We start from the raw sequence: 25,245 nt of genomic DNA, 5'->3' as shown, positions 1-25,245 counted from the left end.
TTGCAGTGGACTTAGAGTAGGTATCTTGGCTGTTACGTGCTACATCACCTTCTCAATTTTTGTTAGAAAAGTTTCTTCTAAAAATACTGGTGCGTGGAAAACACACTAAATGTCTGTTTAGCAAAGTGATCATCACTTGGTGTCAAGCAGTGTGCTCTGTATCATTGTCCCAGCTGATGCTTGGTTACCAGTTAACATTTAATATGGGACAAATTTATAAGCAGGTGAACTCTTTTGCTTAGTCTACTGAAAAGGCTGTGATCCCTGGACTAAACAAAACCAATCCTACCTCTTTTACTTAGGTTTTTCTATATCACAGGCTGTTGAATGACAGCTCATGGGCCATATGCAGCCTATTGCCTTGTTTTTATTAACAATAAAAGCTTATTAGAACAGCCACACCCACTCCTTTACCTGTAGTTCTATGGCTGCTTTTGTGTTACAGTGACAGTCACGCAGTTGTGAGGGAGGCCACTTGGCCCACAAAGCCAAAAATGTTTACTCTGGCTCTTTTACAGCACAAGTTTGCCAACTCTTGTTCTAAATGAAAAGTGAATTTTATGAAGACTTATGGCCAGAAAGGGAATAAAAGTTCTTTAAATTTTTCAACATATTTTTATGTATACTGTCCACACCAGTCTTATAAAATTCTGGGTAGTTATTATGAGTTAATTCACTTTCTCCTGTAGATCCAGAGTAATGTGTTTTTTATTCTTAGAGGGGGTTAGGTTGGCAGCCTGCTGCAATCTTGATTACACCCAGGAATGAGGATGGGAGAGAGGGGCCAGAGTAAGCAAAGTCACTTGTTTACACATTCAGTATTAGGTTCATTCAGAATTTTAAAATGTAACCACAGGCTTAAAGAGAGGACTACTACTACTAGGCTGGGGAAATTTTCAGGCCAAAAGTAGATCTTTTGAGTCAGGCAGAAAGCGGTAGAGGTGATTTTTTAAGAAGGAAAGGAAGGAGCAAAGGTATGTGGCAACATATGTATAACTAGAATTACTGCTCTAGGCTGCAAAACCAAAGTTAAGATAAATAGGACAAGTTTTGTTCAGTGTAAACTTTAAAATTACATCCTGCTTCTCTCTACGGCCAATCCTTGCTTCTGCCCCTCTCACTAAGTAGGAAAAAGGGAAGTGTAATGTATGAATGTCTCCTTCCTTTTTCCATCAAGTCAAAAGATACGGATTTTGGGAAATTGGGTAGTTTGTACTTGATGTCAAATGCACCAAGATGTTTCTAGCATTTTATTGGCAAAACAGGACCATTGTATCATACAGGTCATCAAATCATTTTACTCCAAAATTAGTAGCAACCTAGCTTTGGACTTGGTCTACTTCTCTGTTAACTATTCTCAGTATTGCATGAGGCTGACACACTGCCCACACATGGATGACTTTAATTCATTTTGGCCCTGTGAGCTACACAAGGTATGTTGAACACTTACAAGCCAGACATTACAAAAAATATATATTTATGTGCATTTTATCCAGTTATTCTTTACAGTAATAGCATTTTGTAACCAAAAGAATCTGATGAGAAAACTGAGGTCCACAGAAGTTAAATGAATTGCTTCATAAAAACATAGGCAATGAGACAAACATGAACCCAGCGTCACTAAGGATCAGAGGCTAAAACTCTGAGGAGATTGGTGGTTGACTAGAATTCTCAGGAACCAAACAGAGCAGTCCAAAAAGACATATCCTTTAGGGAACCGAGATAAATGTAAATATTTAAATTCAGTTTAAAAAATTGTTACTGTATAATCTCACTTTGAAAATACATTACAAAAATATGCCACTTTTACCAGATTGGAAAATACTTTAATGTAAGGCAGTATTCAAAGATCTTCACAAAGATTTATGAACAAATGACATTCATTATAGCTTAGTAACAGTAAACATTTTCCAACAACTCAAATGTCCAACAATATTATGGAACATGGAATATGATGGAGCCATGGTCTTTCTAGAGGGAAGTGTTAAAAATGTTTTTAACCCAGCATAGACAACCATATAAATGACCCCGATTTTTAAGAACTGTATATAGAGAGAAGAGTCTAGGGTATTTATATTAAAATGTTTAATGGTGGTTGCAATACTGGGTAATTTTAATCAAATTCTTATTCTGTTCTGTACTTCAAAAATATATTCCCATTCAAGAAGATTTTATCTGAGAATCTAAGACCATAAAAGATTTTTTTCAAGAATTAACTCAATTTTGCCACACCCTGCAGCATGTGGGGAATTCCCTGACCAAAAACTGAACCCATGCTCCCTGCAGTGTAAATGCAAAGTCTTAACCACTGTACCACCAGGGAAGCCCTCAAATTTGTTTCTGATAGGGATAAATTGGAAACATGTCAACAATAGGTCCTAGCTGAATTCACACACATCCATAAGAAGTATTTTGCAGCCACTGACATTTGCTTATGAGAAGTTTGTATTGTACAGGAAACAATTCAGAAGGAAAAACTGATATAAAATTCTATAGAACAGTCAGCACTAAAATACAGATGTCAAAAATAGACTAACAGCAAACAGTACCAAAATGTTGACAGGTCTCTCTGGATAGTGGATTACTAGTGATTTTTGGTTTCTTTACACTTTTCTCTTTTCTAAACTTGTAGTTAATTTATTTTATATTTAGAAAAAACCTTAAAAATACTTAACACAGTATTAGAAATATGACCCAATGTGGTGCCTTGGAAACACGCCAATTTAACACCTCATTGCGCTTTCCTGTTTCTCCAACAATGGTGCTCTGAAGCCTAAGAGGAAACCTAAAGTAAAAGGCAGTTTCTATATGGCAGTTTACTTCCGTTAGCATTTTAAATTTTCCCCAGCCTTGATAGAAGATACAAAACATAGACTTGTTTGGGAAGGGAAGGGGAGTAGCGGACAAAAGAGATTTTTATCTGCATTGTTTTAAATATCTTTTCTTTCAAAGAAAGCTTAAGACCTTTAAGAAAACGTTTGTGGTATCTCTGGAGTATATCTTGAAGAGCTACTTGAAGATCTTGAGGAGCTACTACATAAGCTTACAAACTCACATTTTATAGTTTTCGGTGCCAAAATTACTAGGGTGGTAGATGGAAAATAGCCAAGACAACAGTGGGTTTTTATCACATACCCCTAATTGCAAAGGCTGAAGGATTTTCTTTAAATGCTTATCGATGACTGGTTAGAAAATGAGTAATAATTTCAGTGGTAAAACAAGTTTGGTATTTCCTAGGTGAAAACAAAGCCTCTGAAATCAACTCCGCTACAAAGCCATTTTCAGGCAATCAAGATTAAAAATACTGATTTAGATGCGTCTTCCGGTGAAGATGACTGGCAGCACTTGGTAACAAATGAAATAAATGAAACTGAAAAGTTTCTAAGCTTAGAAAATGACAACCAACCTAAAAAAAGAAAAGCAGAAGAGATGGCAGAAAAAACAGATTAAAATAATGTTGATAAATGCTTTCAGAGTGAACTATTTAATTGAAATATCAATGTGGTTTCAATTGGAATATAATTTATAGCTAAAGGTTTGTAGTTGTACTCACTTTACCAATTTTTCTTTGATGAAATTATATTAATGTTGTGTTTTTGCTCAATAAATGCTTCATTTAAGACAGCTAAGATTGCAAGGATGATATTAGCACTGAATGAATGTTAACATTTAATTCCTTTTAGTTAAATTTGTCTTTCCTCCATATACTCTTTCATCAAAGCTCTTGGTGCATCTCAAAACCCTTCCTTACGGAACACAACACATGTATTATACAAAATAGACAGTGACCCTTTGTCATTTATTACTTTGTACACTCTGAAGATGGTGATTTCTTTTAAATATGAGACAATAAATGTCCAGACTGTAGTCAGATTTTAGCCTATGTTTTACTATGATTTCGATTTTCCAAAAAGAACAAAATTATACAGCATAAAAGTTCAGGTGTCAGAAAGACTCAAAAGGCTGTTTTTCACTTTGTTCAAATTTTGTTTCCAGGCATTCAGTGTGTCATAGAGTTGTTGCCATTGCTGTTTTCCAAATGTCCGATGTGTGCTATGACTGGAAAAATTAAAAACAAAGTTATTAGTCAACCTTTTGTCCTTTGGTATTCTTTTATAATATAATACACTTGTATCTAGTTAAAACAGCAAGGCTAAATATATATAGGAGACAATATAGAGTTGTAAAAACGACTAGAAGCTTTTTTAAAACAAAACAAAAAAACCTTTATTTGCCATACTAATCCTAAACTGGGCTTCCCTTGTGGCTCAGCTGGTAAAGAATCTGCCTGCAATATCAGAGACCTGGGTTCAATTCCTGGGTTGGGAAGATCCCCTGGAGAAGGGAAAGGCTACCCACTCCAGTATTCTGGCCTGGAGAGTTCCATGGACTGTATAGTTCATGGGGTCGCAAAGAGTTGGACACAACTGAGCGACTTTCACTATTCACACTAATCCTAAACCATCTATTTTCCTGAACTACATAAACCAGACACAGAAGTCATTAGTATTCTAGCCAGTGCTGAGCCATTAAATGAAATGTGCTGGAAAATAGGACTCTTTCATTAAATAAGCTAATCACATTCAGTCTGAACTTTAATAAAATTATGATAAATAGGAACTATTTAACTACAGTCAACTGATAAGAACACCACCTTGGTTCTCTATAAACATTTAAGTGAAATAGAATAAATTGTTCTACAAAATGCTGCAAAGTATTAGTGTCTTACCTGACAACAACTTTTCTCTGGGTTTGATCAATTTTGCAGTAGACCATTTTAGTTCTTACCGCTGGAAAAAAGATGTTTTACGTGACTTATTATATGGAAAAATTCCCAAGGAAAAACAGCCGAAAGCACGAAACTGTGACCAAGTAAGCCATAATAAAACTTTACAGTTTCCCAACACTATTTTACAAACTGGCTCTTTGAAGCACAGCAGTATGATAGAACCAAAAGGAAGGCCACATATATTTGTCCTCTGGTTTGCTGCACCAATCTGTATTAAATACCACATAAAAATTTTCAGAAAGAATTCTAGTGTTCTTCCTGAAATCACAAAACAGGAGGTGGGAAACAGTTTCTTAATAAGGTATAATAGGAGTGTTTGAGACTTAAGAGCATTCCAATGAAACAATGTCAATAGTTCTGTGCATTTTATTAATCTTAAAATATCCTAATTACATTGCACTTTATAAGGCAATTATTAAGGCTTCCCAGCCAACACAGGAGACCCAAGAGACATGGGTTTGATCCCTGGGTTGGGAATATCCTCTGGAGAAGGAAATGGCAACCTAATCCAGTTTCTTGCCTGGAAAATTTCATGGGACAGAGGAGCTTGCTGGGCTTCAGTCCACGGGGTTGCAAAGAGTTGGATGTGACTAAGCACAGCACACAATATAATTATTGAAGAAGGTCCTATTCCTAGGCCAATCACAAAAATGTGATAATGGTTAGTATTTTCAGATCATTTACTATGTGCCAGGCACCGAGGGGGCACATGCATTAATTACATGCATTAATTTATTTAATCTTCACAACCACAATTAACTCCTACATTCAAGTTTCACAGCCGAAGACCCAGTCTCAAACACAGGTTTAATACTAAAATCTAGGCTCTTAACCACTACAATATTCTGCCTGAAAGGCCTTTTGTTCTACATGACTTCAAGAAATAGATAACACACCAAAAACCACATGTGCTCATTCAGTTGTGTCCAACCCTTTGTGACCCACCCTATGGATGGTAGCCTGACAGGTTTCTCTGTCCACGGAATTCTCCAGGCAAAAATACTTCAGTGGGTTGCCATTTCCTTATCCAAAAAAAACCACATAGCAACTTACTGAATAATCCCACTCAATTTTCACAGTACTACAAATATAATCTGCTCAACTACTAAACTCAGTTTCAAGATTAAAAATCTTAACGTTTCATAGGGTAGAAAGAAATTCTAGAAAAGAAAATGTTCCAATTGCCTTACCATCAATAACAAATGCTTCAACATCATCAGCTCCAATCTGAAGTTCTTGTTGCATCGTGTCAAAAGAAATTTCTTTATTTTCCACTGCCATTCCCATAAAAGTAAGCAGTCTCATTTTTGCCATATTCTGTTCATGTAGTAGGCCTGAGAAACAATAGTAGTGAAGCCAGATAAGCATCCATACTAATTACAGCCCTGCATGATAACTCCTGTGTAAAATTGTGTCAGTGTTAATTTTCACAAAGCTTCTTGTATTTGCACACGATAAACTGACCCTATAATCATATTGTGGAGCATTTAAACTTATTTTTCTATTACTATGTTTCCTTACTGCTTCAGTGCCACAGGTGACACATTCAATGTTAAGATCAGGCTATAAAATGATATTTTTAGGCCCTAAACATTTTGTATATTTTCTATTTTTAATATTTATTTTATATATTTTAGGAGATAAAGTATACAAAATACATTTCATAAAGAACATTCTAATTTAACTAAATTACTTAAAACTTATTTTTACTAATAAGCTCTTCATTTAAACACAGGATTCTGTATCCATTGATACTTACTGTTTTCTGTGATACTGGTAAGTTTGGAATTTTAAAATATGTTAACATACATTCAGTTATGAAAACATTAAATTTCCCTTTAGGCCACTTTGGATTTAATACTTAAAAGTCAAACTGCAAAAGTATATTTAACATTTACAGGTTGAAAATGATTAGTACTAGATAAAGTAATAGTGATACCTGTTCTTTTTAAGGCAAAAGTAGAAAACTACAAATAATTCAAATTTTGCCTTATAATTTCTAATGAAATATTATTATAATTATTCGGATCGCAAACAATTGTCAGACCTAAGAGCAAACTACCTAGTCCCCATCCTTTCTCTGTAAAAAAATTAAAATTGAGGAGTAAAGAGATTAAATGACTTACTTATTGGTTACAAAGTGGCAGTACTAGGCCTAAAAAATAAGTTCATTTACAAAATAACTAGAAATACAAATATATACAAATCCAGAATACCCAAATTATCTACTCCTAAATAGAAGCTGAATTATAACACAGATTACTCTATTTCATGTTAATTTCTTAAAACATTTCTAAAGTTAATTTAGAAATACTTAAACATTCCTTTTCTCTGAACTTTCAAATTATGTAAACTCAGCGAATGGTACTCTCTAGTAATTAAGAGCCTCAAGTTTGTACTGGTAAAAAAGTTCTAAGTACTCCATAAATAAATTTGAAATTTATAACATAATATTAGCAGAAGACTAGGGAAGCCCATTAATATAGGACATAATTGTTAATTAGCTGTAATTATGATGCAGACTTTCTATTTGGCACTGATTCAACAAAAACATGATCATCATAACTCAAATGAATGAGGTACCCAAGTAAGTATTGCTAAGCAGGTTTAATGGAAATCTACAAGCATCAAAAAATCAATTAGTGCACATTAACCCTAATTAACAAATGCAAATTAGGTGCTGATTAACTTTCCGAAGCAAGAAGGTAGCAACTGGACAACACTAGATTACATGTGGACATGTTAGGGCAATTCAGTTGACACAAGATAGTGCTACTGTTGGCCCAAGTTGTCAGTGTTAATAAAACGAAGTGTTTTGAGAATAACTGATGCCACCTGTGGAATCTACACATTTATAAGCAGACTTTCAGCTGTAATAACATCTTAATACATTTAAAACCCAAAAATAAACATTTAATAAGATGTTTTGGACAAACAAATTACTAATAAATGATTGCTAATCTGCACAGATTGTGACAAACAAAAGGCCAAACGGAATCTGATTTGTGGTTTACACAGAAATTGTTATGTTTTTCCTATCACAGAGAACTAATACAAAGTTTATTTGTATACAATATCTGTCAATACAAGAAAATTCCTTAACATTACCAGTTCTATGGACATACATATTGGCCTCTTTTACTATGATAAAATGATAGAAATTCCTAAAATTTCTAAGATATAATTTAAAATACTCGTGTATTTTACTGCTACTCCTTGTGCAGTTACAAGATTACCATAAATCAAAAAACTTATCAGAGGGAAGATTATTTCTCAAGTGAATTATGTAAAACCATGGTCTAACTCATGGAAATCTGCATTTAAAAACACTTCAAATTGATGTTTAAAACAAAGAACCAAATTTAAAGCCTTTAGGATTCTTGTTCTCAAAATCAAATTATTAAGCCAGTAAAGTATGAGTTAAAGACTTGTAGAAAGCTGTACTTTGTTTCATGAAAGTAGATTACCTTCAACGAGGAAGTCACAGTGTTGTGTGTCATATTTCAATTTTAAAGTTATAAAAAAATCTAATTTTATGGAAACATTTATTCATTACTAATATGTCAAAACCTTAATGCAGTAATAAAAAAATGTGCATCATTGAGCAATTTCTGCATTGTCACTGACCCCTGTCTTAAAATGCTGCAATATAGAAAACGTAATTTTAATGCATGCAATAGCTTATGAACCAGTGCTCCTTTGAAACAGTCAATTACACATCAATGGGGGAGTGTCAAAGTGTTAATTACTACTCCTTTTTCTTTGGTGCGTAAATAAAGAGGTTGCTGACATTAACATTCCATCACATAGCTTCATGCCACAAAACAAATTAACTGGGACAGAATGTGGTTTTCTGGGTCTAGTGCACCTGGCAAAGCATTGAACACAAACACACTTGCATCTACTTTATCTTGGTGTATTTCAAACGCCTTATTATGTTCAGAATAATTCAATCTTCCCTAATTCCAATGGCTGCACAAAAGTTATAGGTGACAGGAATTAATGATTACCAAATTGAGGACTAATAGTATAATCAAAGTAGATTATAAATGTATTCTTTATCTACACTTCAACCAACCAGGAAGACTAAATTCAATTTTAATATGGAAAATTACAACTGGCCTTTGTGTTCTGATCATCATCCAGTAAAAAAACTGAGCACCTTAGCTTCATTTGTCTTCACTCTCTAAAAAACGGAGTTTTAAAACAATTAAACCTGTTTAACTACAGATTTCCTAAGGTTTCTTTTTAATTTTAGCCATGTTAAAAACATGCTCCAGAAAGAAAACACTGAACATATGTGCAATCTGCTCAATGAGGATGAGTAAGAATTCAGCAACATTTACTGAACTCTGCTGGTCTAGAAAGAAAACTTCAAGATAAAAATCACTAAGCTTAAACTTACTATGCTGTCTTCAACAAACTGTCACACAAAAATCACCATAACTCCACTTCTAACTTCATCTATAGCTTCACTTAGATCTGCTTAGGAATACAATATACTTTGTTCATTGGGGCAGTGATGGAGAACCAAGTGTAAAAGACTGTATTGGAAGGAAAAAAGCTACTGCTACATTATGTGACTGTGGCTTTTTAAAAGAAGTACCAAAAATTTAAATCACCATGCATCTAAGGAATAAGATACACCACTGGTTAGGGTAATCTACACATAAGGCCATGATCCTCTTTTTCTGGATCATACATTCCTCTCTCTCCCTATCCCTCCAAAGAATAATCCCCAAAACTTACCAAGTGAATCAATGAAGTCTTTATTATTCTGATAAAACTTGACATATGATGCCAATTTAGCACTCACAAAAATGGTTAAAAGCTATACAAAAAAAAAAAAGACAGTATTCAATATAGAATCAAGATTTATACTAGCTATTTAAGACACTGACTCCCAGCAAGGAGACTCTATATTCAATCTGTTTGATCAAATTACTATGTATATCTGCTTTCATCAAATTCACTTAAGATGAAAGAATCAGTAAATACAATGATCTTTAAACGATTTACCCCAAAAGATGGCAGTAATGACGTAGTACTAACAGAAAATAATCTGTAATGTATTTATAACTAGAAAAGTACATTCATGTGTTTTTAAGTATCAGACTTATTTTCCTAATTGGGGGCTAGCTGACACTATATAATATGAAGAAGTTTGTATTCTCTAGGTTCATAATGGAGAAAATGAAGGAAAGAAAGGAAGAACAGGAGTGTTCAACAGTGGAGAAAAGCTAAATGTTAGTCCTACATTTTAGTCTGTTCCTGATAAAAAATGAATAAAGAGTTCTCTTTCTAGATTTCTCTGAGTTGTGTCCATTAATACAAAGAGTTCTGGGTTCAGTGTGTTAGATTTAGGAGAAAACACTTTTCACAATAAGGATAAATTACTTACATCATGAATAAGCTCGCCTTCCAAAAACTTGACTGGTTTTAAAGTAAGAAGATGGTCAAAAAGGAATGCATTTGGATCTTTCAATGCTCGCACAATACACCTTAATTAGAAAACGAAATAAATCAAAGCTCAGAGTCTTGAAATTCAGGTACATTTCACTACCTTTGCAGATTGCAAAATATATTCAATTAAGTGAAATATCTAAGAGTTCAATATACATGGTATAAAAAAATTTACAAAACTGGGGTTAAAACAGGCCAATAAATTGATCAGTGATGCCTGTTATAACAAAATTATTCAGACAAAAACACAGTTGAAGAGAAAGCACCACCAAAATAATCAAAGAATAAAATAGCAATATTTTACCATTTATGTCAGACATTAAGTGCTTTGACATGTATTATATCATTTCATCCTCACAGCACCTCAAGACACTTAAAGAGTATTATCAAGCCCACTTTACCAAAGATGAAACAAGCTCAGAAAAGAACTTGCCTGGTTTTAAGGGCTAATTAAGTGGTCAAGTATTTGAATGCAGGCATTCTAACCTGAGTCAACGACGATCTTTTCCACTAACTACTCTTTCTACCAACATCCATTATATACAAGTTCTTGGGAAGCAATAACCCTATGAAGAAATTACCAATTTCCATTCCATAGAGTTAAAAAACTGATCCTACTCTTATCGCTACTAAATAGACCTAAAACTGCTTGAAGCAGTTCTCATTAGCAATAAGTTAATTTTTATAAAAATCCAACCTTTCCCCATCAACATTCCGTAATATTAAGGTAAAATCAAACCAAGATCAGGTTCTACTATTCAGGTTGGGAACCCCAACTGCAGGAATACCCCAAATAGCAAACACTATATGGCTATTTCACATGCATTCTATGTTTCTTTCAATACCAAATCTTGAATTTTGGTAGCTACATTAGAATCATCATGGAGCACGTGCTATCAAATGGCTTTGGATCACAGGTGGATGCATGCATGACCTCCACTATATGACCGAATACTGTAGCTTCCCTCTGCCCCAATGACGACAGCCATCACTGGAACACCATGTTAAACATTACCTGTGGGCATCAACTCGAGCCTGGGAAGCATTGTCCTCCGTGTAACTGCCTAACAATTCCACCATAACTTTTGATGCGGCATCACTAAAAAGAAATATAACTTTAGGAACTTCAGAGTATCATTACTGCCATTCATTCATTCAAAAATATTTACTAAGTGCTAATACCGGGCTGATGATACATATACACTGGTGACTCAGAGACTCAGTTGTTCTCTATGGAAAGTCATGGAACTTTCCTTTCAGTAGGAAAGAGAAATAACTAAGGAAAAATAACAATTAACGTGCCATAAAGGAAAATGGTGATGTTATACAGTAATAAGAGTTGAGAGAGCAAAGAGGAGGCTATTTCATACAGAATGAGCAGGGAAAGGCTCTCTCTGAGGAAATGACACATAAGCTGAGATCTGAAGGATCTAAAATAATTGGCTATGAAGAGTATTGGTTGGAGGTGGAAGGCTGGGGCTGGGTGACTTTCCAGGCAGAGAAGACAAGCTATAAAAAGCCCTAGAGGAGAAAAAAGTTTTTTGTCTGAGAATAGTACAGCTGAACCTGCGCCAACACCAGATATTTAAATAACTCCACTAATGACACCCTTCCAATTAAATCACCCCCAGAATTATATGATCAATTTTGACTGCAGTGAAAAGCACAAAATAATTAAAAGCATCAACTCAATCTGAACTTAGAAAATGTTTATCTTCACCCTTTATTTCTTCTTTTAAACTGATGAAATCTTCAGCCAGTTATAGAAAGCTTCAGTTTGCTAAGTAGGAGAAACACCCTTTTCATTTGCTAAAAACCTTTCTCTTCTCCCTACATCTGGATTCAACCTGGATAAAATCAGTAAGAGCTATACTATTTATTCTTTAAAAGTTAAATAACATTCTAAAACTTCCCACAAAACTAAGGTTCAAATATCTTACCTTGTGGGGGGGGAGTGGGAGGAAGGCTCACAAGGGAGGGGATATATATATATATATATATGTACTTATGGCTGAATTCATGTTGCACAGCAGAGACAACACTGTAAAACAATTACCCTCCAATTTAAACAAATTACTATCCTGTGATACACTGCAAGCATGGGCATACTTTCCAGTTTTAACAGCCATAGTATACTTCAGTTGAATACTTCTTATTAAAGAAAATCTGAATTCACAAAGATCAAATAGTCCATTTAAAGAACACAGTATCTGACATATAATAAGGCCTCAGAAGGTGTCACACAATTTGCACTCATCAACCACCAATATGAATAAAATCATGAAGGAGACACCAGTAAGTGTAAGCATTTCTTACTAAGAGGGCGAGGTAACTCTCAAGAAGCAAAAACAACAACAAAATGACCATTTTCTGTGTACTAGGCAAAAACCAAATCTTAAAGCAGCAGCATGACAGAAATCTATAGAGTTTAAGTAACTATCCGCTCCTAGTTCCCTAAGCATGGGGAGCATTCACCGACTCAGGGCCCATAACTGCCCAACACCTTGGGAATGCAATGGTGGACAGACAAGGTCCTAAACTTCCCTGAGCCTTTACTGCTTTGTGGTATAGTCACCAAGGCGTGTCCAACTCTTTTGCAACCCCATGGACTGTAGCCCGCCAGGCTCTTCTGTCCATGGCATTTCCCAGGCAAAGATTCTGGAGTGGGCTGCCATTTCCTTCTCTAAGGGATCTTTCCAACTCAGGGATGAAACCCACGTCTCTTGTGTCTCCTGCACTGGTAGGTGGACTCTTTACCACCGCACCACCTGGGGAGCCCTCACTGAGCCCACAGCCTCGTAAGCTTCTTAGCTGAGGGTGTGAAGTGCTGTGATAAGTGGAGGGCACCGTAAGTACAGGAGGAGCAGTTCAGGCAGAGTGAAGGAGTTGAGTGTGGGTCTAGACCAAACAAAGGGCAGCTTTCCACGAAGCACCAGGCAATAAATGTTTTAGGCTTTAGAGGTCGCAGTCTCTACCTCAACTATTCAAACCTTGGTGAAAGCAGACACAGATAATACATAAAAATGTAAACATGGGCGTGTTCCAATAAAATTTTATGGATACTGAAATTTGCATTTCATATAATGGCCACATTTCAAGAAATAGCCTTTTTTTGACGCCCCACCCTGACCCCAATCAATCAGTTAAAAATGTAAAAACCATTCTTAGCTTGTAGACCATACAAGAACAAGTACCAGCCTCTCTGGTCCAGACTGGGAAAGAGCATGGGGCTTTTGTATCTGACACAGTTCACTGTCTATAGAGTATGATAACCAAGAGGAAAAGTATGTGGGTGGGTGTGCATAAAAGAAAGGAGAGAAATGGACTGAGGGAGTGTCTATATAGAGAAAGCAAAGTTTTTTGCAGTTTTTCACTGCACCATATAAAAATGGCGAGATTATTGTCACATTCGCCAAGTCACACTACAGCAATAAATGGAAGCCCACATCAGAAAGAACTTCTATATCATCCTAAGAATTTTGTACTGTGCCCTAAAGAAAATGTAAACCTGAAGAATGACATGCTGAAATTTCTGTTTCACAAAATCACTGCAAATAGAATAAACAGAAGATGACTTTGAGATGTCTAGCTAGGAAAACAGACTAATTCAGAGGGAGAAAACGGAAATTCATTTTGGTCATACTGAGTTTGAGGCAACCATGTGTGCTACTCAATCATGTTGTTTGTGACCCCACAGACTGTGGCCCACCAGGCTCCTCTGTCCATGGGGATTTTCCAGGCAAGAAAACTGGAGTGTGTTGCCATGCCCTCCCTCAAGGGACTCTTCCCAATCCAGGGACTGAACCCAGGTCTCCCGCATTGCAGGCGGATTCTTTACTGTCTGATCCACCATGGCAAGGCCACAACTAGAAACAGGTGGAAAGCAGCTGAACATAAAGACCTAAAGTTCAGAAGAGAAGCTGGGTTGAAAGCCTGGGAAGGGCATACACGGTGTAGTTCCATAAAGCACCACTTCATACTGCCTTATGTCACTGCTGCTCACGTCTACTGCTTTTGCAACATATCCGTTTTTCAGAGATAGCCTTTCACATGGCACATATATACTGAGTGCCTACTCTTGTCAGACACTGTCCTAGCAATGAACAACAAGTTAAGGCCCTTGTGAAACTTACATTCTGGTGGGGACTGACAGATAATAAACATTAAAACGTCGTAGGTCAGTTAATAGTAAGTGCAATGGAAGCAATAATAAGAGGGAAGGTAGGGGGGAAGCAGTGCAAGGGTAAAGGAATGTTGTTATTTTCACAGAAAGAAGCCAAAGAAGGCCTTTCCAATGAGGCAACAACTGAGGGAGGGAGGGAGCCACAAATGAGTTGTGAATGAAGCAAAGACTCTAGACAGAAGCCCCAGAAGTCAACTGAAGGAAGCGTTTCAACAGGGAAAGAATGCTGGCCTGTGACAAATGCTGCAGGTATTTCTTAATACGTTAACATTAGGGTGTGTCTAGGAGAGGACAGATGGGTACTGATGTCCTATCTCAATTTCTCTGAGAACTAGCTTTGGGATTCTTTATTAGGTGACCTTAGTTACTTCCTTTTTATGCATAAAAGACTGAGGATCTACTAAATAGCAATCAGAGACACCACCCAATGAGTAGTCATCAATGACACACATCATTTTAAATGACTATACCAGAAAAAAAAAAAAGACTAATTTTTTAAGATGAGCTTGAAAAAAGTGAAAAGGATAATGACAGGAATAAAATATCTAATATTCACTGAGTACTTTCTTAATAATAAAACCACTGTTTTAAGAGCTTCGTGTATATCTTATTTAATCTTTCCAATAATGCTATTAGGTACATACTACTATTATTTCCACCTTGAAGCTGGAAATTGAGGTACAGAGATTTATTTAGGGTCATAGAGGTAGCCTAAAGGTTAAGATGGTACAGAATCTGCCTGTAATGCAGGAGAGCCGGCTTTGATCCCCGGGTTGGGAAGATCCCCTGGAGAAGGGAATGACAACTTACTCTATTATTCTTGCCTAGAGAATTCCATGGACAGGATCCTGGCAGGCTACAATCCATGGGACTGCAGAGTTGGACATGACTGAGCAACTAACACATAGCTAGTAATAGGAAGGCCAAGGTTCAAATCCCAGGAGTTTTATTCCACTGCCTACACATTTATCAGTTCAGTTCAGTCACTCAGTCGTGTCCAACTCTTTGCGACCCCATGAACTGCAGCACGCCAGGCCTTCCTGTCCATCACCAACTCCCGGAGTTCATTCAAACTCAAGTCCATCGAGTCGGTGATGCTATCCAGTCATCTCATCCCCTGTCGTCCCCTTCTCCTCCTGCCCCCAATCCCTCCCAGCATCAGAGTCTTTTCCAATGAGTCAACTCTTCGCATAAGGTGGCCAAAATACTGGAGTTTCAGCTTTAGCATCAGTCCTTCCAAAGAACACCCAGGGCTGATCTTCTTTAGAATGGACTGGTTGTATAGTGTATATTAAAATACGGATTCCTTCTCCAGTAGCTTTCATGCCCTCCCTTTTGAAATGGTCTGACATAAAACTATTTAAAACTTATTGACAACTGGCTGGAATGCTGCCACAAGTGTGCAAGCATGTAACAGACAGTAGCCACTGATACAGAATGAAATAGGGTATTAATGCAAAATCCCCTGCTTCTTTTATAATAAAACACTGCAACTTTCACAACAAAAATATAATTTTCTCTTGTATTAAATGTAAATGGTCTGTAAAAACTTACATTAACATAACATAATCACTATTATTGTTCTTCTCTAATATATGAAACACCCTAGCACTGAAAGCCACTAAAAATTGTGCAATAAAACTAAACTGAAGACTGATTACTTTTTCTAAAAGTTTTTAACCACTATGTGAAAAGAGAAATTGAAAAGCTAGGTCAAAATGGCAGGATTATCCTTCAATACTGATTCTAAAAACTGGGCCAAATCTATCATTTGGCTGCATCCATAACTGGCTGAGGAATAAATCTTTGGGTCATGCAGTTTGCTGGGCTAAATACAAGCCCTAGAAACTCAAGACCTTGCAAAAGCACAATAAGATTTAGTATAGTCTATTGCAAAGCTGGGCTTCCTTGGTAGCTCAGATGGTGAAGCGTCTGCCTGCAATGTGGGAGACCCGGGCTCGATCCCTGGGTCGGGAAGATCCTCTGGAGAAGGAAGTGGCAACCCACTCCAGTATTCTTGCCTGGAAAATCCCATGGACAGAGGAGCCTGGCAGGCTACAGTCAACGGAGTCGCCAAGAGTCGGACACGACTGAATGCCTAACACTTTTCTTTCACTTTCATTGCAAAGTTTCATCTCAGGGACACTGTTATGTAAGAGACACTGACTAAGGGGAACTGACTGATAGACCCTCACCACCATTAAACAAAAGTGACAGCACTACCTGTACTAAGACATCAAAGCTTAGTCTAATTAAATAACTCAGTCTAATGTTACACAGCTTTGGGATTAATAGTTGTACCAGTTTTAGGAAAGCAAGTTTTGCTGTTTAGAAAGTTTAAAGATGGGAAAAACTATTTCAAACTTGGCAGTTATCTTTAATTTAGTAGGTGAAATTTACACAAAGAGATTTATAGCAACTCCTTAGAGAACAAAGTAAGACCAAAAGCACTTATCCTACTTGTCTTTAAAATACAGTCCCAACTACTTATATTGCCTGTTAAGTCAGTACATTAATTCTGAATACCTTTTCTTACAATCCACAAGTGCCTCATAAAGTAGTCTTAAAAGGGTGTGTTTTTTTTCAGTGGTGAGGTTCCAGTCAGAAATCCATTTTCTAACCTAAAACGAGATTGATAAAAGGAGAAAATTTAGTGACATGGTGAACATATTTGCTTATATCTTATAAGCAGAACAAGTATTCCACATCATAACTCACTTGATCCAGCTCAGTTGGAATATACTGGATGGCCCCACAAGATGCTGCCACTTTAATGAGGCTGCAATACACTGTATATCTTACAGGAGTATTCTTATCCATCCCATGGAAAAGGTTGCTTAGCCTGGTAAACAAACAAATAATAAAGCAGTGCTTGAGATCAGTGACTACGGTGAGTGCATTGAGGCCATCCGCTCTGACAACAAACTTCACAGATACTGCTATGAACATCACACTGCAAGGAGGGAAATGGAGCCCAAAGACACACCACCAATAAGCCACAGCTGAGAGTCAAGTTCTAGAATTGTTTTTACAAATAAACGACAGTAACATGACAAACTCCTTGCTTTTTACCAATAAATGACAGAAACATGAAAACCCCATAGGAAAACTGAGCCTCCTTCAGTTCTTAACTTACAACTGCAGTCTCAGAGATGGACGTTCACCTTCCCGAAATTTGACCAGTTTCTCACACAGGCTTTCAATCAGACCTTCTTGCTTATCTGGTTCCAGGATCAACAGGAGGGATACCACGCTATTCATCACACTTTCAACATCTACACGTGTATGGATGACATAACAGTGATACTATAATATTTAATGTATCGAGTTAAATATGTATTTCCAGAATTTTAATATACCAAAGACCACTGAACATAAAACTTAAAAAACTAAAAAACAGAGAAGACGTGAATTTAAAATAACCAGCTCTGCTGTACCATGATCATTCAGAAAACAACTTCCACACTTTATTAAATGAGGAAGAAGTTACTACCCAGGATCTGGTTTTTAACCAGTAAAGCAGAAGACTGATTCACACCTCCATACAGTATACAGTTTCAGCTTTACTGCCAAGATACTAATTATATGCCAAGTTTAATCTCAAACCTTAACCTGAGATTTTAGGACTCCTAATTTTCAAAATTTCCCATTTTATCTCAATAAATAGAGGATTAGTCAAATAATTAGCTTTTCAATTACCTGAAACTGCATCCCATTTGATAATGTAAACCTTATGAAGAGATTCGTATTTTTTTAGTTCATTCTGAAATTAGCAGTATTTACTGTGTGCAATAACACTCAAAAAACAGATGTGAATGTTTTCTCAAAACAGGCTTACTTCACAGGTTTAACAGATGAGAATAAATTGAAAGTGTGTGCAAAGATTAAAAACAATGGTGCTTTTAAAGTTCTAAGGTCTAAAACAAAACAAATGTAATTCACAACAAAGTTTTAAAAGTACGTCTATGATTAGTAATAATACAAAAAATTTAAAAACAAACCTTTATCATCTTCCTTCAGACATACATCACAGGCTTCAATAATCTGAGCTAAATCTACGTGAAGGCCACCTTCTGAGTTCTCTTCTGAAATTTCAGCTCCTTTAGATTTCAAATAAGCACGAAGCTCAGCAGCCTGTTGAATCAAATAAGATTGCTCTGTATCTATTAGATGAACTATAAATTACAAAAGGCAAGCTCTAAAAGCATTTTGTCCTGTTTCTTAAAAAAATTAATAAATAAAATGTGAATATCACGTTTAACGATGACTTTAAATTATGTTAAAGTTTCTCCCCGCTAGCTCATCCACCATGTCTCAAAGGGCTCAGACGGTAAAGCGTCTGCCTACAATGTGGGAGACCTGGGTTCAATCCCTGGGTTGGGAAGATCTCCTGGAGAAGGCAATGGCAAACCACTCCAGTATTCTTGCCTAGAGAATCCCATGGACGGAGGAGGCTGGTAGGCTATAGTCCATGGGATCGTAAAGAGTCGGGCACGACTGACCAACTTCACTTCACTTCAAACAAGTAGCTACACAAACCCATTATGACCCCCACACTGATCACCTCCAGAATGTCTCTCACATCACCTATATATCCTGCTGGATTCTCAGTATACAGCAAAAGCCTTTCTAACATAGCCCAAGCTTTTTGAGGGGGCAAGTGGGGAAAGTGATCTGTTTTAAAGAAATGAAGTTTTACTGCTCTCAGGTCTATGTAACACGGATAATTTTAAAAGTTACAGACATTACCCTGGTAAGGGAGTAATCATTTGTTAAGTAAATGTTTGAGGACCTATCTGAGATAAGCACTGTAAGAGATACAAAAATGTTGCCCTTAATATAATGTTTCTATCAAATTGCATCTATGCATACCTGAATCAGAAAGCACTGCTGGACCTATAAACACGTAACTATAGTACCACATCCAAGTATTTAGGCATTTCCTACTCTAACACACACATAATATTTAATAACTTATTCTTTTCAGGACTTGGATTTATGGCAGCTATTCATGAATGTAAACAGCGTTTAAGATAATAAAGAACTGAAATGGAGATGTAGGGACACCATTAGCACATATACAGGCACATTTCTAATCCCACAGCTATGTCTGGCTACCTAAGTATATGAAACCTGCAGATCGGATGGCACAATCTTTTCAGGTAACACAGAAACTTCACATGAGTTAGTATTATAAACAAGATTTCATAAAACAAATCTCACCATTTCAGATAGCACTAAACTATCACTGTATATTTCTCTATGAAGGAGACATAGTACGGTGCCCCCCTCCCCCCCCCACCAAAGGCATTTATTTACTTTCTGCTTTGCATGCACAAAGCAGACTATTCAGTCAACACTTTGCTGTTTTCATCTGGCATCCCTACTGGCCACAGGTGGTTACTCTAACCAAGAGCTTGATGGAAGTTAAATTCCTGAGGCAATCATCTATTTACCCAAAAGGAATGGACAGGGTGAAACAAGAACAGCAGCATAATCTAACTAGAAAAGACACTTTAATATAATCAATGGCAAAACTTCTTTTTTAAAAAATTGATTTAATTGGAGGCTAATTACTTTACAGAATGGCAAGACTTCCTGCAACAACCCTTTTCCATTTACAACAGAAACAAACTTTTTTTCCCCCAGTAATCTAATAGCCTATTGTTGATAACCTGATCCATTCCTCATCATAGGCTTTTTTTCCTTCCACATCTTTTCTAATAATGCTCAACTCCTTCCCTAGCTTTTTTTCCCCCATTTTTCTTTCCCTTACTCTGCTCTTCAGGTCTGAAAGTTATCTTAGACTAGTAATGTTTTCTCTTCTATCGAAACCAAAATTTTCATGTTAGTAGAGTAGCAGAAAATTACAGAATGACAACACTTAAAACTTCGGAGAAGAGTTTTCAGTTCTGCAAAATTAACGAGAAACTCACTTCGAGTTTAGTTAAACTTGAACTTGAGACTTCTCCGTTTATAATGAGAAGCATTACCCACGCATACATACCAAAAAGCAAACAGAAACTTAAAAATATTAAGACCGTTCACCAGGTGTATGCCTCAAAAGTCTGGGGGTGGAACTGATGTTATGCTTTCAGAACTCTCACTCTTGCTCAAGTAAGAGTATAAAATACAGTCTACATACGGTCACATAGTAGTAAAGCCATCTTGATCTTTAGTACCAAATTATTTTTCCCTGAACTGCTTACGCCTTCTGAAGATTCTCCACCTCCCACTCTGGATGTGGCTGCATTTCGAGGACGGAAGCAGATCCCCGTCTCATGAGTCAAAAGTACTGTATCGACAGACAGAAGTGACTACAAGAGTCCAGACGCCAACCAGGAAGTAGGCTGTCGAGCCTGGGAACCAGCGCTGGGAGGGCCGGCGGGCGGGCTGGTGCAACTCCAGGCCCGGAACGTGCGCCCCTGCCTCTCGGCCTGCCCACTCCCGGATGCGGAGGACACAATCGCGGCTCTCGACTCTGGCGTTGGCTCCGCGGGGCAGCGTTCCACCCGCCTGGCCCGGGCTCAACCCCGACTCGGCCCCTCACATCCGAGTCTCCCCCCACCTCCCACCCTGGCGGCATCCGCGGCCCGGGAGCACACCTGATCTTCCTCGCTGATGTCGATGAACGCCGGGACACTCATGGTGAAGGCCCGGGCACCGTGGACGTTGCGCTCCCAAACCACGCCGACCGGAAAAGGGAGCTGGGCCGCGCGGCGGCGCCTCACAACCGCTTCCGGGTCACCCACCGCGGGTCTTGCGGGGCGGGGTCATCGACAGGGGCGGAACCACGGAGACCAATCCCAGCACGCATTCTGGCTGGGGGCGGGGCAGAGGGGAGCCGGGGCACGCGCAAGGGGTCTCCTTCCAGGATGCCTCCAGCCCAGTCTAAGTTCGGTAGTTGAGTTGCTGCTGCGTTTGTGGCTCACGGAACCTACCTAGCGTTTTGAAGTTTTAAGGCAAATTTTTTTCAACTTATAATTTAACCCACTTTTAAACCTTTATTGAGGGACTAACTAGCAGGCAGTGCACTCTGCCCTGGGGATAGCAGAAGTTTTCAAGGTAAACTCCCGCACCGGGAGTGGAGGCACACAGAAGACAACAGTACGAAGTATATTAGAAGGGCTCTCCTGGATGGCATCCTGTTTAACAGCACAGGCTGCCGAATCGAGTTCTTTGGGTTGGAGTCCCTGCTGTACCGTCTGATGGATTTGTGATTTGGGGTAATTGCTTAACCTCAGCGTTTCATCTTCCTGTTGGAGAAATAAAATCAAGTACTTAACTTATGGTGGAATTGTGAGGACTAAGTAAATTAATAAAGCAATTAAAACACGGTGAACTTTGGATGTCTTAGCTATTATTCAGTAGTCACGTAACTGTTAACTGGCACTACTAAGAGAAAAGCAGAGAAAGGAGTGGTGTGTGTATGACTGTGTGTGCATGCCTTTTAAGATAGAGTGAGCAAAGAAAATGGATCAAGTATTAATGAGAACTGAAGGAAACGAGGAAAGTACCAATGAATAAATCTGCCGGAAACCTTTTCATACAGAAGACAGCAAGGAAGGGACTTGAAGCAGGTGCAAGGAATGTGTCTATTTTGGACATTCCATATAAGTGGAAGCATAACAATATGTGGCCTGTGTCTTTTTTCATTTAGCATGTTTTCCGTTTCAAGGTTGTAGCATGTATTAATCCTTCATTCCTTTTTATTGCTTAATAATATTCATTGTTATGCATATACCATATTTTGTTTATCCATTCTTCAGTGGGAGTGCATTTAGGTTGCTTCCATTTTTTAGCTACTATGAACAATGTTTTTAGCAACATCCATGCACAAGATTTTGCAGGAACATGTGTTTATATTTCTTTTTCCTGGGAGTAGAATTGCTAGGTTATAGGGTAACTTTATGTTAATTTTTTTGAGGAGCTATTTTCCAAAAAGGCAGCAGCTTTATTTTTAATAGTCCCAAATAAGAAACAACCCAAAGTTCATTAACAGGTGAATGGATGGACTTTTCTGGCAGTCCAGTGATTAGGATTCAGCACTTAAACTGCCATGGCTTGAGTTCAACCCCTGGTGGGGGAACTGAGATCCCACAGGTAGCATAGCATGGCCAAAAAGACCCCCAAAACACAGGTGAGTGTATAAACAAGTTGTTGTATATTCATGGAATACTGCTCTGCAGTAAAAAATGATGAAATATCAATACATGCAACAATACAGATGAATCAAAATAATTTGTTGTGTGAAAGAACCCAGACATACTGTATGATTCCATTTATATAACCTCTAGAAAATGCAAACTAAAGTAGCAGCACTGTAGATTGTTGTTGCCTAGATGAGGAGAACTAATACTTAAAAATAGTATCTCAGATCGAATTGGTTTTTAAATGCATCAAAAAAATTAGCTTTATTTTGTTAAACAAAAATGTTATGTGGGCTTTCTCCCCCCCTTTTTAAGGGAGACAAGTCTCTTTAACTTAGACAAGTGGTACAAGAAATAGTGTCTATTTTATAAAAGGCATGTTTCATATATTCCAAAGTTTCAGATAATAAAGTTTAGCGCCAACTGAAGAAATTTGGAGCCAGCTGAAATTTGAGCAGACCAATTTCAGCTTGATCCTATGCCCAAAACTAAAACAGGTCAACTAGTGTGTTAAAGGCAATAAAATGAGTTGTCATTTATGCTGCCACAATAACAACCTATTATTATTGTGTCACATTCTTTAATAGAGTTTCTTGAAAGTATACCTCGAAATTTTCAAAAAGTGAATTGAACAGATCTCCTATCTTCTAAAAAGGAATATTCTCTAGCTGATTTTTTTATCTGAAAAATACAACCAAATATTTATAGTTTTTCTTTGTTTCTTAATTTGTCTGCTTTTGCTCTAGTAATATCTCCTTGTTTTTTCTAATTAAAAATTCTGGAAAACCTAGGTTTAACTATATTTTTAATTATCTTATTTGAAAGGATCATATTAATATATTCACATGAAATTTTATCATTGGAACAAAATTACATATTTTGTAAGAAGAATGCTTTGTGTGATATTGATACCCAAAATTTGTCTTCAAGTTTGTATCAAGTATCTCAAAACTATGGAATGATTCATCTGATAAATAAAAGTATATTTTTATGCTAAAATAGTTGATTGTAGTTGATTATCTAAATAGTAATGCTATATTTTAAAGGATAACTTATTTGAAATGAGCACTATATATAATAATTAATCATCATTCTTATACTGAATCAATATTCTCTGAACACTGAGAAGGTGGAAATGTTCTCATTATTCCATTCCTTCACTTATGGAAGTGGCTGATACAAAGAAAGTGTAATAAATATGTGTTCTATTAGTGAATGATATCATAAAAGTTAACTAAATTAGCATATAATGAATCTCTGGTCTTTTCTTTAAATTTTAATTTTGTATGAAAAACAGATGACTACAGCATTCTAGAAAGAGATGGAAAAGAGTGAGGGAAAATGGTGTGACAGAGACTGCTACTTGTCAGCCTGGTATCCATTCTCTTATTCGTTAGTTGCAAATCCTCCCTGTAATGTAGGTGTGGCAATGCATCCTTTCTTGCAACTAAATTTATCAGCCTTATGGCTGGGACAGCCAATGAGATGCAAACAAAAATTTGGGGAGGAGCTTCTGGAAAAATGCTATAAAGGGAGCAGACTCAGTCTGGAAGCTGACTCTTCTGTCCTTGGCCTTTTCTGCTTCTTGCAGCCTAAAAACACATGTACTTGATGGTGGGAGTTTGAGTAACCAAACAAACCAAGATGTGATCTTAAAGGTAGAAGCTGTGATAATAGACAGGAAAGCTGGAAAAGCCTTGTCTTGAAAGTGAAAGTGTGTGTTGGTCAGTCATCTCTGACTCTGCAACACCATGGACTGTAGCCCTCCAGGCTCCTCTGTCCATAGGAGTCTCCAGGAAGAATACTGGAGTGGGTTGCCGTTCCCTTCTCCAGGGGATCATCCTGACAGGGATCAAACCCGAGTCTCCTGCATGGGAGGCAGAGTCTTTACAAGTCTAGATGAGCCATCTAGACTTGTCTTACATAAGAGAAAAATAAACCTCCATCTTGTTTAATCTACCATTATATTGGATTTCTCTCATATTCAACTGAGTCTAATCCTGACTGACACAGAGAAAAAAGTTTGAAATCTAAAGTTATGCTGCTGCTGCTGCTAAGTCACTTTAGTCGTGTCCGACTCTATGCGAATTTAAAATAAAATAAAAAGTTTATTTAAGTGTAGGTTAGCACATTTTTTGTAATGTGTATTTATGGTGGGAATCTCTCTTAGGGCTATTGTGGTATAGCACTGAATTTACAAACCAACTATCATCTTAAGATCTCGGAGATTTATAATTAATAATTAAATTTTATACTAGTGATGCAACGTGTGATTATAGTGACTTTGTAGGTGAAACAACTAATGTTTAAGCCAGTTAACTGGTGGCTTACTGAAATGTATTGTATCTGAGCTGTAGATTCAGCAGTGGAACTAATACAGTCCCAGAGACCATTAGAAAACATTAATCTTCTCAATTAACTTTCCCAAATTCATAAGGATAACTTCTTCATTTCACATGACATAGTCAATAACTGAAGCATTCATAAATCCATTGAAGCCAAAGAAGACACATTCGTGATTTATGTTTTTAAAATAACTTCAGAAAGACATGGTTATACTAGAGGGAAAATCTTAACACAGTCATCAAGAGGCATATCATCTGCAAACCATGAGAATGCAAGGGTAGTTTTATGAGCTGATAATTTTTACATTTTTGGAA

The 25,245-nt window shown here is 37.1% G+C and overlaps 2 protein-coding genes across 3 annotated transcripts in view; one reads left to right on the top strand and one right to left on the bottom strand.

Moving 5' to 3' along the window:
- Positions 1 to 3,450, top strand: part of CCDC73 (coiled-coil domain containing 73) — a 110,220-nt gene extending 106,770 nt beyond the window's left edge. Inside the window, exon 17 of the mRNA XM_068988257.1 lies at positions 3,238 to 3,450. Within this exon, the coding sequence (XP_068844358.1) occupies positions 3,238 to 3,450 (213 nt within the window). The remainder of the gene's footprint in view (positions 1 to 3,237) is intronic.
- EIF3M (eukaryotic translation initiation factor 3 subunit M) lies at positions 1,470 to 21,156 on the bottom strand. 2 transcript variants are annotated; one of them, XM_068988258.1, is made up of 11 exons: positions 21,041 to 21,156; positions 18,437 to 18,569; positions 17,572 to 17,710; positions 17,154 to 17,277; positions 16,962 to 17,056; positions 11,268 to 11,351; positions 10,191 to 10,290; positions 9,539 to 9,620; positions 5,980 to 6,123; positions 4,730 to 4,790; positions 1,470 to 4,059 (listed from the first exon to the last, which is right to left on the bottom strand). In XM_068988258.1, the coding sequence occupies exons 1-11, from the start codon at positions 21,080 to 21,082 to the stop codon at positions 3,939 to 3,941; spliced, it is 1,125 nt and encodes a 374-aa protein (XP_068844359.1). In that variant the 5' UTR covers positions 21,083 to 21,156; the 3' UTR covers positions 1,470 to 3,938. The 2 variants fall into 2 exon arrangements, with proteins under 2 accessions (XP_068844359.1, XP_068844360.1); XM_068988259.1 differs by lacking the exons at positions 17,154 to 17,277; positions 17,572 to 17,710; positions 18,437 to 18,569 and having other exon boundaries at positions 21,041 to 21,082.
- Between the last annotated feature and the right edge of the window lie 4,089 nt (positions 21,157 to 25,245).

The sequence above is a fragment of the Capricornis sumatraensis genome, chromosome 16 (assembly GCF_032405125.1).
Source record: "Capricornis sumatraensis isolate serow.1 chromosome 16, serow.2, whole genome shotgun sequence".
NCBI classification, from domain to species: Eukaryota; Metazoa; Chordata; class Mammalia; order Artiodactyla; family Bovidae; genus Capricornis; species Capricornis sumatraensis.
This window is presented reverse-complemented; position numbering and strand designations above follow the sequence as displayed.